The sequence below is a fragment of the Ovis aries genome, chromosome 15 (genome assembly GCF_016772045.2).
Source record: "Ovis aries strain OAR_USU_Benz2616 breed Rambouillet chromosome 15, ARS-UI_Ramb_v3.0, whole genome shotgun sequence".
In the NCBI taxonomy this organism is placed as follows: Eukaryota; Metazoa; Chordata; class Mammalia; order Artiodactyla; family Bovidae; genus Ovis; species Ovis aries.
The window spans coordinates 31,476,244-31,491,361 of NC_056068.1; the positions used below are offsets into that span (position 1 = coordinate 31,476,244).

Consider the following 15,118-nt stretch of genomic DNA (forward strand, 5'->3'; position numbering starts at 1 on the left):
CATGCCCGAAATATCCAAATGCTGATTCAAGCTAAGACTGACTATGATTTCTCTTTAATCCTTGTATAATCTAAGAGCATCCAATTGCCTAAATTTTTGCCTATCACGGCTAATTTTTTCTAGTGGTACTGCTCTCCTACCCTCCACATTACTCTCTCTCTCTTTCACTTTCTCTTTCACTTTGGTGAGATGAATTAGATTTAATTCAGAGAACTAGTCTGCCAGGCTCTTGAGCGCCCGCCTGTAGGATTCAACCAAACCCAAACCAGAGTCAGATGTTTTTAAAATAAGAACTGAATGCTTCCGAGGCAAGAAGGGCCTTTGGAAGGCATCTAGTTCTAATCTAGTCTCCTGGTGGAACGGGCACACAGGTTCTTTTCAGATAGCCAAGGTTCTTTCTTATTTTTCAAATCCCAGAGAATTTATTTTCCATCTCATTTGGTCCCTGTTCGAAAATTCACTTTTTCAAATTCCTCCTCTAAGAGTTACCTTTTTCATTTCGCCTGCAAGTTGGATTTATTTCCTTCTAAGAATGGGACATGCTCTTTAAAATCAGACCAACTTATACGCCCATCAGGTGAATATCTTAAACCATCTCCCTGGTTGTAGATTACTCAGTACTAAACCTGTATTTAATAATCGGTGGAATCTAGTTAGGATAGTAACCTGAAGTTTTCTTCCAGTCTTTCTTCCATCTTCCTTCCAAGATGATCAAACGAGGTTCTAACCCATCTCGCTGCTCAGTAGTTATTACCAAAGGACTCAGTCTCCCTTCCCCCAGCGAGTGCCGGCTAGACCCTCCTCCGGAACCAACTGGTCCAGAAGGGGCGTTCTTCCTCCAGGCAACGCCCCTCGCCCCCTCCCTCCGCCCCGTGCGTGGTGGATCTGGCCGGTCAGCCCCCGAGTCATTCACCTTGTCACACTCTCTCCTCTCCCCTACGTCAGTGTCCACCGTGCAGTGCCCGAGCTCCAGCCACTACTCCGTGTGCACCAGCAGCTGCCCAGACACGTGCTCGGATCTGACTGCCTCGCAGAACTGCGTCACGCCCTGCACGGAGGGCTGCGAGTGCAACGAAGGCTTTGTCCTCAGCACCAGCCAGTGCGTCCCGCTGCACAAGTGCGGCTGTGACTTCGACGGCCACTACTACGCCATGGGCGAGTTCTTCTGGGCCACAGCTAACTGCACGGTACAGTGCCTGTGCGAGGAGGGCGGCGACGTGTACTGCTTCAACAAGACATGCCGTGGCGGGGAGGTGTGTGCGGTGGAGGACGGCTATCAGGGCTGCTTCCCCAAGCGGGAGACCGTGTGTCTGCTCAGCCAGAGCCAGGTACTGCACACCTTCGACGGCGCCGCCTACGCCTTCCCCGCCGAGTTCTCCTACACGCTCCTCAAGACCTGCCCGGAGCAGCCGGAGTACTTGGAAATCGACATCAACAAGAAGAAGCCAGAGGCGGGGCCCGCCTGGCTGCGGGGTGTCCGGATCCTGGCGGCCGACCAAGAGGTCAAGATAGGAGGCATCGGGGCTTCGGAGGTCAAGGTAAGACTCCTGTGGCCTTGGAGAGTTTTCTGATGAGTCCCGCGGTGGAGCCGTGTTCTTCAGGCTTGCCTCGATGCCTCTGACCGTGAGTGGATTCTAGGACCCCAGTGACTCTGAAATGTGAGAGCTTTCTGACTGTCAACACCAAGTATGCCTCAAGCGGAAACATGGAGTGAAGCTGGGATTCCTCAAATGAGAGGAGGACCAGCTCCCCAGAATAGCACATACTTACAGGACGCCTACTATGTGCCAAGCACTATCCTAAGCAGTATGACATTTCATCCTAGGCCATAGATAACTATCCTCATTTTACAGATGAGACAACTGATGCACAGAGAGGTTAGGTGACTTCCCCAAAGACACACAGCCCTAAAATGAGATTCAAGGCTGGGTCAGCTGGCTCCAGAGTCTGTGCTCTTCACCCTGTACTATGCTGGGTCTTCTATTTATAGATGGAAATCGATGTGACACTAGGGTGCCCGCCGTGGTGCCTCCCGTCCCTCTGCTCTGGTCTAAAATACCCAATACTACACATACAGGCTCATAGATAATTAGTTCTAGAAGGAATCTTTGGAAATCATCTAGTGCAACTCCTCATTTTCATAGGAGAATCCCAGAAAGGCTAAGTGAGGGCCCTGGGCCTGACACCTGGGTGGGGGCAGAACTGAGATGAGGGAGGGTGGGGGAGGGGCGGTTCGTCCTCCTTCCAGTAAGACATGCATTTCATGATATCACATAACATCTAATCTAGAAAGCAAAAGTCAGCGCAGTAATAAGAAAACATCCATCCCCAAACTGAAAGGGCTGTGTTTTTATTCCCACTGACATGCTGGCAGAAACTAATTTATTGAACTAGTGTTAGGTAGATAGGCAGATGGACAGCTGGATAATTAGATATATATACCATGTGCTTCCAAGGGGCTGAGACACAGGAAGAGTAAGATTTGAAGAGCAAGGAAGGGAGAGGAAGGAGGTAGGAGTTCGGGGACAGGTAAGTCACATGTCTACAATGACTTTTGCTCACACTTCAGTGTTTGGAACTAGCTCAGGGCCTCACACACACACACACACACACACAAACAGCAAATGTGCTGGATCAGAGGAGCCTGGGAAAAAAGCAGCAAAGATGCCCATGAAAAAACAGTTGACGTCTGTGTGGTTTCCACAGACTGTCAGCTTCTCGACACTTCTCCAAGGGCTAGCCATGGGGCAGAACCACATCTTTATTCACAGCCTAGGAAACTGTGGGCACTCTGTGCATATCTGGGATGAGTGACAGTGATTTAATTTTTCAGGTGAATGGTCAGGAAGTGGAACTGCCTTTTTTCCATCCTTCGGGGAAGCTGGAAATCTATCGAAACAAAAACAGCACGACGGTGGAGTCCAAGGGTGTGCTGAGCGTGCAGTACTCAGACGTGGGCCTGCTCTACATTCGACTCTCCACGGCCTACTTTAACTGCACCGGGGGCTTGTGCGGCTTCTTCAACGCTAATGCCAGCGACGAGTTCTGTCTCCCCACTGGCAAGTGCACGGACAACCTGGCAGTGTTCCTGGAGAGCTGGACCACTTTCGAGGAGATCTGCAATGGGGAGTGCGGGGACCTGCTGAAGGCCTGCAACAACGACTCGGAGCTGCTGAAATTCTACCGCAGCCGTTCCAGGTGCGGCATCATCAATGACCCCTCCAACAGCTCCTTCCTGGAGTGTCACAGCGTGGTCAACGTCACCGCCTACTACCGCACCTGCCTCTTCCGCCTGTGTCAGAGCGGGGGCAATGAGTCGGAGCTGTGTGACTCCGTGGCCCGGTACGCAAGTGCCTGCAAGAACGCCGATGTGGAGGTGGGCCCCTGGAGAACCCACAACTTCTGCCGTGAGTTGGGGCTGCGTTATGGGGAAGGCCAGCTGGGATGATGGGTGGGGCAAGAGCTGAGACATCCCACTAGATCTTCTTCTCTTCCTGGTGGAATCCCACACTCAAGGACAATCTAATTATCTTGTAGACTTTCCCTGGGTGTCCTCTGGAAGGCCTGTCCCCCCAGACCAGACCGTTTCTCACCTTTATTTTTGTTTCTCATCACACAGTCCCTCTTGGCTGTAGAACAGTTAGCTCTTGACCCTTGGTTTTATCTAGTGGAGGAGACACATCATGTCACAGCACCAGAAATCTTTGTGACAGCTCAGTGGGTGCCTTCTCTCTTGGCAGCAGGACCCCATTCATTTCAAAAGAATGTGATCAGTTGGGGTACCTTCTCCCAAGTAGAGATTAGCCGTATTCCCAACGACAACTTGACAATGGTTATGAAGAGCCCCATGTAGCTGGTTTTTCATTTTGTCCGCAGAATATTTCACTCCTCTTGGCACTACTGGTAGTAATTAGAATAATTGCTGGGAAGAGGAGATAGAGAACCTCCTCGGCTATGGGGGAGCCCAGAGGGAGGAGTGAGTGGGAAGATAGAAGGAGGGGTGGCTGAGGAAGTGGGACCCAGGCCTGGAATCAGGACTGACCCACCTGGACTACATCTCCATATCTCTTCCCTACCAAGAAGGTCAGACCTCACCAAGACCAGCTCCACCATTGAGAATTCCATCCCTCACGACTGATTATCTCTCTCCCATTGTATTTCTTCCTATTTAACTTTTTACTTTGAAATAACTTGAAAGTTACAGGGAAGGTACTAGCCTATCTATATAGCTTTCATCCAGATGAATCTGCTGCTAGTATTTTGCCCCACTGGCCTTGTCATTCCCTCTCACTGTCTCTGAGAAGTTGCAGAGATCATATCCCTTTGCCCCTAAGTACAGAAGTCTGTATTTCCTTAGAATCAGGACACTGATTCACAGCATAACACAGTTACTGACCTTAGGAAACTTAACATTGATGCGATAACTTAGCATTTGTATTTCAGTTTTGCCAGTTGACCCAGTAATGTCCTTTATGGCTTTAGCCCTCTCTCAGCACAGATCTAGTCTTAGGATCCCAGGTGGCATCTAGTTGTCATGTCTCTTTGGTCTCCTTAAACCTAGAACAATTCTTTAGCTTTCTTTGTCTCTAATGATCTTGTCATTTTTGAAGAATAGAGTCTCCCTCCTTTTGAAACAGAATGGCCCCCCATTTGGGTTGGGTATATCCCCATGAGGGGGTAACACTGTACACTGCACCAAGCTTCCTGCTTAGGAGATGCCTGTTTTCCTGCTGGTATCAGGTCACATGGGCGGTGCACTCTGTAGAGCCTCCTCTCATTAGGGATGGGCATGTTGATCCCTTGGTCAGGAGGTGTCAAATGTCCTCACTCTGTGTCATTATGGGGTTTCTCCCGTGCAACTAATGACCACTGTGTGGGGAAATACTTTAAGACCATGCATGTCCTGCTTGTCCTCAGAGTCCCCCTCCTCGATTTAGTGCCCACCAAGGACTTACACTGGTATTGGTCTTCAGCATGGTGTTTGCAGGCTGGCAGTTTCCAGCTCCTATACTCTCTCCACTAGTGCCCGTCAGCAGCTGTTATTTTTCTGAGCCCTCACTTCTCTCCTGTATGCCTGTCATCATTTATCCATCCATCCACCTGTTTATTTATCTCAATCATCCAGCTTGTGGGATCTAGTTCCCTGACCAAGGGCCAAGCCTCAGCCCCCTGCTTTGGAAACGTGGAGTCCTGACCACGGGACCTCCAGGGAAGTCCCATCTATCTTATCAATATGCACACGTGGATTCCTGTTTTTTTTTTTCCCAGTTATTTGTGTTTCCTATCGCTCATGCTCACACACAGTCACTAAGTCACGTCCCACTCTTTTTGACCTTATGGACTATAGCCCGCCAGACTCCTCTGTCCATGGGATTTTCCATGGACAAGAATACTGCCGCGGGTTGCCATTTCCTCCTCCAAGGGCTCTTCCTGACCCAGGGATCAAACCCACAGCTCCTGCTGGGCAGGCGGATTCTTTACCACTGAACCACTGGGGATATATTACATTTGTTAATTATTTCGGCATTAAAATTGTTTCAAATTTGGCCTGTGGGAGCCCCTTCAAGTTGCCTCCTACCTCCTTTTCATAGGCTTATGTTATTTTCTTTCTTTTAAAAAATTTAATTTATTTTTCATTGGAGGATAATTGCTTTACAATGCTGTGATGGTTTCTGCCTTACATTAACATAGGTCAGCCATAAGTATACACATGTCCCCCTCTTCTTGAACCTCTCTCCCACCCATTTTCTTACTTTCTAGATTAACAAGATGCTCCACATCGTCTTTTAGCCTTCCCTTCCCCAGCCTAGAATCAACCATTACTCCAAGAAGCCCAGGTTCCTTTTGGTGGAGAATGTTACTAGAAGTTAAGGTCTGGGTACCTCCCTGATGGTCCAGTGGTTAAGACTCCATGCTTCCAATGCAGGAGACACGGATCGATCCCTGCTCAGAAAACTAAGAGGCATTGCAACAGGGCCGAAAGATTTTTTAAAAAAGAAGAAACCAAGGTCTGGGTGAGGCTTACCTGTCACTACTGGAGTATCCTTACTTTGCCTCTAAGCCTTTTCAGTAGAAAATTCTTAGATAGAACTAAGACACACACACACACACACACACACACACACACACACACTCACCTTTATTTTATAATAATACCCTTGTTTCTGAGCATCAAAAATCCAAAGGAGTGTCATCCCGGAGATAGGCGGTTTTGTCCCAGGTGACCCTGACCACACTGGGGAGGGTTTAATGGCAGAGGCTGTCAGTCCTGGAGCTGGAATTCTGGGAATGCTCTTTTCAGAAATTCACCTTAAGGGAGGGAGGCTCCAAGGTTTCTACTGACCACCACACCTACTGGGACATCAGAAAGCCTTCCCAAGGCCTTCTTATTAACCCACCTCCCACATCTTCTTCTGCCTTACCTCTAGCTTGTCTGCAATGATCTCCGTCCCTCCCCCTGCACTCAGCTTTGTAGTTATAGTTCATTCATGTTACAGGATTACAGAGTCTGCCCATACCCAATCCATGTTGTTGCCAGACTGTATCTGTGTCATCCTCTCAGACTATGAGATCCTACCCAGCGGGAAATGTCACTGGATTGTTTTTGTACTGCACCAAGCACAGTCTGGTGGCACTGTTCATGCAAAGTAAGTGTGGGACCATGGAAATGATGCTTTCTTTTCCTGGTTGCAGTACCTGCTGAGAATTGCTTCTCCCTATCCTTCACCAACAATTCTATGAGGACCTATAAGACCTAGAACTAACACACACACACACACAAATGCCCTTTTCCTCCTACAGGACAGGAATGCAAAAGTAGGAAATCAAAAGATACCCGGAATAACAGGCAAGTTTGGCCTTGGAGTACAAAATGAAGCAGGGCAAAAGCTAACAGAGTTTTGCCAAGCGAACACACTGGTCATAGAAAACACCCTCTTCCAACAACAGAAGAGAAGACTCTACACATGGACATCACAAGATGGTCAATACTGAAATCAGATTGATTATATTCTTTGCAGCTCAAGATGGAGAAGCTCTATACAGTCAGCAAAAATAAGACTGGGAGCTAATTGTGGCTCAGATCATGAACTCCTTATTGCCAAATTCAAACTTAAATTGAAGAAAGTAGGGAAAACCACTAGACCATTCAGGTATGACCTAAATCAAATCCCTGATGATTATACAGTGGAAGTGAGAAATAGATTCAAGGGATTAGATCTGACAGACAGAGTGCCTGAAGAACTAGCTATGCACAGAGGTTTGTGACATTGTACAGGAGGTGGTGATCAAGACCATCTCCAAGAGCAAGAAATGCAAAAAGGCAAAATGGTTGTCTGAGGAGGCCTTACAAATAGCTGAGAAAAGAAGAGAAGCTAACGGCCAAGGACAAAAGGAGATATACCAATTGAATGGAGAGTTCCAAAGAATAGCAAGGAGAGATAAATAAGAAAGCCTTCCTCAGTGATCAATGCAAAGAAATAGAGGGGGAAAAACTATATAGAATACAATAGAAATAGAATGGGAAAGACTGAAGATCTCTTCAAGAAAATTACAGGTATCAAGGGAACACTTCATGCAATGATGGGCATAATAAAGGACAGAAATGGTATGGACCTAACAGAAGCAGAAGATATTAAGAGGTGGCAAGAATACACAGAAGAACTGTGGTCTTAATGACCTGGATAACCACAACGGTATGATCACTCACCTAGAGCCAGACATCCTGGAATACAAAGTGAAGTGCCAGACATCCTGGAACGCGAAGTGAAGTGGGCCTTAGGAAGCATCACTGTGAACAAAGCTAGCGGAGATGATGGAGTTCCAGTTGAGCTATTTCAAATCCTAAAAGATGATGCTGTGAAAGTGCTGCACTCAATATGTCAGCAAATTTGGAAAACTCATCAGTGGTCACAGGACTGGAAAAGGTCAGTTTTCATTCCAGTCCCAAAGAAAGGCAATGCCAAAGAATGCTCAGACTATGACACAGTTGCACTCATCCAACACACTAGCAAAGTTATGCTCAAAATTCCCCAAGCCAGGCTTCTACAGTACATTAACTGAGAACTTCCAGATGTTCAAACTGGATTTAGAAAAGGCAGAGGAACCAGAGATCAAATTTCCAACATCTGTTGGATCATTGAAAAAGCAAAAGAGTTCCAGACAAGCATCTACTTCTGCTATATTGACTATGCCAAAGACTTTGACTGTGTGGATCACAACAAACTCTGGAAAATTCTTAAAGAGATGGGAATACCAGATCAACTTACCTGCCTCCTGAGAAATCTGTATGCAGGTCAGGAAGCAACAGTTAGAACTGGACATGGAACAACTGACTGGTTCCAGATTGGGAAAGGAATACATCAAGGCTGTATATTGTCATCCAGTTTATTTAACTTATATGCAGAGTACATTATGTGAAATGCCAGACTGGGTGAAGCACAAGCTGGAATCAAGATTGCCAGGAGAAATATCAATAACCTCAGATATACAGATGACACCACCCTTATGGCAGAAAGCAAAGCGGAACTGAAGAGTCTCTTGATGAAAGTTAAAGATGAGAGTGAAAAAGCTGGTTTAAAACTCAGCATTCAAAAAACTAAGATCATGGCATCCGGTCACATCACCTCTTGGCAAATTGATGGGGAAACAGTGGAAACAGTGAGAGACCTTATTTTCAGGGGCTCCAAAATCACTGCAGATGGTGACAGCAGCCATGAAATTAAAAGACACTTGCTCCTTGGAAGAAAAGCTGTGACCAACCTAGACAGCATATTAAAAAGCAGAGACATTACATTGCCAACAAAGATCCATCTAGTCAAAGCTATGGTTTTTCCAGTAGTCATGTATGGATGTGAGAGCTGGACTATAAAGAAAGCTGAGCACTGAAGAATTGATGCTTTTGAACTTGGTGTTAGAGAAGACTCTTGAGAGTCCCTTGGACTGCAAGGAGATCAAACCAGTCAATCCTAAAAGAAATCAGTCCTGAATATTCGTTGAAAGGACTGATGTTGAAGCTCCAATACTTTGGCCACCTGATGCAAAGATTTGACTCACTGGAAAAGACCCTGATGCTGGGAAAGATTTAAGGGGAATACAAGGGGATGATAAAGGATGAGATGGTTGGATGGCATTACTGACTCTATGGACATGAGTTTGAACATGCTCTGGGAGTTGGTATGAACAGGGAAGCTTGGCTTGCTGCAGTCCATGAGGTCACAAAGATTTGGACATGACTGAGCAACTGAACTGAACTGAATCCTTCATCAGGGCCTGCAGAGCTGGAGCAAGTGCTTTTAAGTACCTCTTTTAGAGGGAGACACTTGGACAGCAGCAGCTATATGGAGCCTGGGTGGAGGGTCACGGCACACACTTGAGAATGCCCTAGAATGCGTGGATGGGTCTGGTGAGGCAGTCCAGAGCACACACACTTTATAATCAAGTCTCTGAGTACTAAGAGGTTAGTCTGGCCGGGGTCTTGCAGAGTGGGGATTGGATTGCGTGACAACTGCAAGTCAGGAACACAATCTCCTTTGGGCCTGGAGAGAAACAACCGCTGCTTCTGTGTTCGGATATTTTTTTAACCGGCGCTCACTGGCAGAGTCAGACTGCCCAATTAAGTAATTTCAGAGACATTTTGGGGGCCAGGAGAAGTTTTATTACTTCGCTTCTGTATATGCCAGACTTTCAGACACATTCAGACAACACAATAATTCATAAAACGGGAGCCATTTAAATAAGTCATGTTATTTGCTATCACCATAAACCTCCAGTCAGTGTTAGAACATTCATAATTTAGAGACAAATGTGAAAATCCCTCTCCACAGACATATTTTATTAGTGCTGAACTAGCCTTCAACTAGTCAACAGAAATGGAGACAACCCCTTAGCCCAGAGGGAAAAAAAAGATTGGCTTTCAGTACGCAGTGCGGAACTGTTGAGTTGGTACTCATCAGCAGGTCTATTACTGTCAGGCGCTTTTTCTCTATAGTGTCCTTTGTGTCCTTGGATTATAAAACCCTCTTAAGGAGTGATAGTGTACATAATACCTAAAGAGAGCCTTAAAGGCAAGATCTTAAACTCCCAGGAGATGATGGGTAAGGACCTTCACAGATCTTCAGACAACACAGACCTGTAGGTAGATTTCTTCTCTGCTCCTGGACTCACCCCAGCTCATATCAAATTCTGACAAACAAAAATAATAAAGAGGAATGGGAAGGTTACACAGAACCCCACGGTGAGCTATGTATGATTTTCTATTACGTGCCGTGCTTAGTGACTCAGAGACTTAATCCATCAAGGAAGGCTTCTAGACAGAAGCACAACTTGAAGTGAAGTTGGAAGATGGGTAGCATTTTACCTGGTGAGGGCTATGCCAGTGGGGCCAAGGGCGTGAACAGAGGAGGTGGGGGTGACCATTTCTGAAGTCAGTGAGGCACTGGAAGGGGTCAGAGGGCACAGGAGCAGAGAGACGAAAGACCCAGGGGGAGTCCAGTTTGTAGAGTGGTGGTACCACCCTGAAACCTGTCTGTAATGGAGGGAAGTATAAGAGGGGGAAGAGCACAGAGTTTACTGTCACTACTGTGGACTTGGCATATTAGGTTATTAATCCTCAGAACAGCGGTCCTAGTTAAGCATTGTCCTTATTTAATAAAAGAAGAAACTGAAGCTCAGAGACGCACCCCCAGCTCTCTGTGGCCTCAAAGCATTTGTTCCTTCCAGGACTCTCTTTCCAAAGTCTTTGAGTTTGGCAACTTAGATTCAGGAGACGCAGGTTCAAATCTCTCTCCAGTACTTACCAGCGGGGTGAAGTCACTGAACTTCAGTTTCCTTACCTGTAAGACAAGGGTGATTCGACTGTCCTTACCATCCAGGTTGTTGGGAAAATCACACTAAAATGCCTAGAACAGTGCCTGGCATGTTGCAGGTGCTCAGAACAGGCCTGTCCTCCCAGAATCTTCTATGTGAGAAATCAAGTGCGCTAGGGGCACATGACAAAGGCTCACGGAGTCTCGGATGGATCACCCCCAGTGAAGCTGGCGGCGTGCTGCTCACGTGGCACTCGCTGAGCCCACTGCGCCGGACAAATAAGAGTCACAGGCCGCATATACACATGCACACACAGGCACACACGTGCATTGCACACACCCATGCATGCACACACACGCACATACACGTGCATACACCTGTGAACGCACACGCACTTGTGCATGCTGATGAGTGCACACAAACCCTGTCTCTACTCTCTGTCCCTTTCTCAAGCCCCTCTTCTCCTTGCTCACCCTCAGCTCTGGAATGCCCGGAGAACAGCCATTTCGAGGAGTGCATGACGTGTACGGAGACCTGTGAGACCCTGGCCCTGGGCCCCATCTGTGTGGACACCTGCTCCGAGGGGTGTCAGTGTGACGAGGGCTACGCCCTGCAAGGCAGCCAGTGCGTCACCCGGAGCGAGTGTGGCTGCAGCTTCGAAGGGCGCCAGCTGGCCACCAACGAGACCTTCTGGGTGGACCTGGACTGCCAGATCTTCTGCTACTGCAATGGCACGGACAACAGCGTCCACTGTGAGACCATCCCCTGCAAGGACGACGAGTACTGCATGGAGGAGGGCGGCCTCTACTACTGCCAGGCCCGCACCGACGCCTCCTGCGTCGTCTCAGGCTACGGCCACTACCTGACCTTTGACGGCTACCCCTTTGACTTCCAGACCAGCTGCCCGCTCATCCTGTGCACCACAGGAAGCAGGCCGAACTCAGACACATTCCCCAAGTTCGTCGTCACCGCCAAGAACGAGGACCGAGATCCGTCGCTGGCGCTGTGGGTCAAGCAGGTGGACGTGACCGTGTGGGGCTACAGCATCGTGATCCACAGGGCCTACAAGCACACAGTGCTGGTGAGTGCATGCAGGGCCCCAGCAGGGGAGCCGTGGGGATGTGAGGACGGGGCTCCCGAGCCAGCAAGCCAGGCTGCAGCTAACCAGGCAGGCCCAGGATCCAAGGAACAGCAGAGGATGTCAGGGCAGAGAGGGGCCCTGCAGATTTCCTGTCACTTTATCTTACAGATAAGAAATGGAGCCCTCAGACAGGAAAATACCCAGGTCACCGGCACTGAGTTAGGGACAGAGCCAGCTCTAGGACCTCAGCCTTTCATGCCACATCAGAGCGTGCTGGGGACGGCACAGCCTGATGGAGTCCCGGCTCGCCTACTGTCATGTGGCCTCGGGCAGTTGCTGTCTATGTAGGAGAAGGCACGCCTAGTACAGGCTAGGCATCTGCAAGTGTACTGTTGTTTAACCCATCTCTTTGCCTTGTAGTTTATTTGTTTTTGGCTGCGTTGGGTCTTCATTGCTGTGCGCAGGCTTTCTCTAGTTGTGGCGAGTGGGGGCTACTCCCCGGTTGCCTTGCACAGGTTGCTCATTGAGCTGGCTTCTCTTCTTCCGGAGCACAGGCTCTAGGGTGCATGGGCTCAGTACTTGTGGTTCACAAGCTTAGTTGCCCCACGGCAGGTGGGATCTTTCCAGACCAGGGATCAAACCCGTGTCCCCTGCATTGGCAGGTGAATTCATAACCACCGGACCATCAGAGAAGCCCCTCTTTCTCTTCTTTGAGATAAAAACATTTGTCTGCTTGGGCCTCCTTCCGCCTCTTCCAGTCTCCCTTTGGTTCCCAGGGAACCCAGGAGTTCAAGAGTCTTGCCCACATTTGGAGCACTTAGGGGCTCCCTTATAATCTTACTTTTTCCCACATTGTCTGTCCATTGACCTTGAAGACAGGAGCAGGTAGGGGTTGAGGAGTTTTGTGCCCTCCAAAGTCCGGCCTGTGGACTTCGGCCCCAGCAAGAGCCTGGCCACCCCTTCTTCAAGGGCCCACCCTAAGTAGAACTAGGGACCCTAACAAGCCATTACTTTAGCATTTTGGAGGAGCTGACTTAGGATGTCAGCCTTCTAACACTATCTTCCCAGGTCTGTGGTGTAATATAGCTCTAAGGAAGTGCTTCTTGCTCTTGTATATGTTCCCTTTCAAATCCTGACTTAAAGACTTCTTTGGGCAGCTCTTCTGATATCTTTCCTTTCTTAGGATTTCCTTTAACCCCCTTCTATGACAAACGGAGGTTTATTAGCTTTTTTTTTTTTATTGCCATAAAAGTCACATAATATAAAACATACTCTTTTAAACATACTTAACTGTACAATTTGAGACTTCCCTGTAGTTCATATGGTAAAGAATCTGCCTGCAGTGGAGGAGACTCAAGTTCGATCGCTGGGTGGGGGAAGATCCTCTGGAGGAGGAAATGGCAACCCACTCCAGGATTCTTGCCTGGAGAATCCCGTGGACAGAGGAGCCTGGTGGGCTACAGTCCATGGGGTTGCGAAGGGTCGGGCACGACTGGGCGACTAACGCTACAAACCGTGCAATTCAGTGGCGCTAAGCGCATTCATATCGTGCACCTCGTCATTTTCCACTCCCGAATTTTTCACCTTCCTAAACTCTGTCCCCATGAAACACTAACTTGCCATCCCCTCCCCACCCCAGCCTCTGGCATATACCAGTGTGCTTTCTGACTCTATGAATTTGACTGTTTTAGGTTCCTCATGTAAGTGGAATCAAATAGTATTTGTCTTTGAGCTTAGCCGCTCAGTCGTGTCTGACTCTCTGCGATCCCATGGACTGTTGCTTGCCAGGATCCTCTGTCCGTGGGATTTCCCATGCAAGAATACTGGAATGGGTCGCCATTTCTGCCTCCAGGGGATCTTCCTGACCCAGGGATGGAACCTGTATCTCCTGCAGCTCCTGTAGGTGGATTCTTTACCATTGAGCCACCTAGGAAGCTCAAAATACTGGAGAGGGTTGCCATTCTCTTCTCCAGGGGGTCTTCTCGACCCAGGGATCAAACTCAAGTCTCCTGCATTGGCAGGCAGATGCTTTACCACTGATCCACCAGGGAAGCCCATATTTGTCTGTACCCTCTGTATATCGGAATGCATTCTTAAGGTTAACTTAATATGTGTCCTAAAAACAGATTGTACCTTTTTCCCCCTGTGCTTTACAACAGGCTCTCACCAGCCATCTGCTTCTTAAACTGTCTTCTCTTTCACGTTTACTGGAAAACATGCCTTTTTAGCACCTAAGATGAAAGTCTCACTATGGACATTCCTCTTCTCTTTCTTGGATATTTCACCCAAACCCCCTACTGTTTCCCTATGTGTTTCCTTCTAACGGTTGGTCCCTCAGTCATTGAAGGCATTAATCATAGTGCATTTTTCCATGATGTTTGTGTCTGGCTCACTCAATACTCATTGTGGGCCTCTTGAGGGTGGGAACCACACCTAATCCATCTTTATGTTAAATGAATATACTGCGTGCCATGACACTCAAAACGTTTGTCAAATAAAGGAAACAGATGACATAACAAGCCCTTTCTTCCAAGGTTCTTATGACTTTCATTTTGCCGCTGGTCACTTCGTCAGCAATTGGGAAGATTGAATTGCCACCCGGACAAGTTAGGAATATATCAGGTGCCTTGCTTTTGGCCACATAAGTTTTCCAACAGATGTCTGGATAGTCAAAGTCACTCATTACAATACCTTCTCTCCTTCACTTTCATCAATTGTGTTAAAACAAAGACATCAATCATTTTGTCCATGTGGCGGCACCCTATTTGTGCTTTGCTCCTCCTCTGATATTTTTCTACCCTGAGATTTATAAACTTTGATGTCATTCCTTCTCTCTGTGACATTTAACACTCTTCCACCTTTCTACTTTTCAGATTGCTCTCTTCTTTTAAAATGCAATCTGTTCGTAAGCCCTGTCTCATCCAGTGTACTATGAAATTGTATTTTCTGCCTTGCATTACACACTCTTGAGGTTTAGTTAAGTAGACACCTGAGGTTACCTATGTTTTCTGACCCAGTTACCTTCACATGTGGACACCAGATCCTCATGAACACTTGTTCTTTTTTCTGCTCTCCCTCTCTCCTCCCCAGAGGCTGATTCCCCACTCTCACTGGGTGTTTCCCTCTCTTTGGGTCAGCTCACCTTCCAGGCACATGTCTCTTGAGATGCACTCATGGCTAAAAAGTCAAGTGCCATGAGAACCACACTGCTGGTCTCTTCTTCTCAGAGAG

At 47.8% G+C, this 15,118-nt stretch overlaps 1 protein-coding gene across 1 annotated transcript in view; it reads left to right on the forward strand.

The window, feature by feature from the left end:
- Nucleotides 1–15,118, forward strand: part of TECTA (tectorin alpha) — an 81,485-nt gene that overhangs the window by 24,740 nt on the left and 41,627 nt on the right. Inside the window, exons 8-10 of the mRNA XM_042232999.2 lie at nucleotides 946–1,538; nucleotides 2,834–3,407; nucleotides 11,286–11,887. Of these exons, the coding sequence (XP_042088933.2) occupies nucleotides 946–1,538; nucleotides 2,834–3,407; nucleotides 11,286–11,887 (1,769 nt within the window). The remainder of the gene's footprint in view (nucleotides 1–945; nucleotides 1,539–2,833; nucleotides 3,408–11,285; nucleotides 11,888–15,118) is intronic.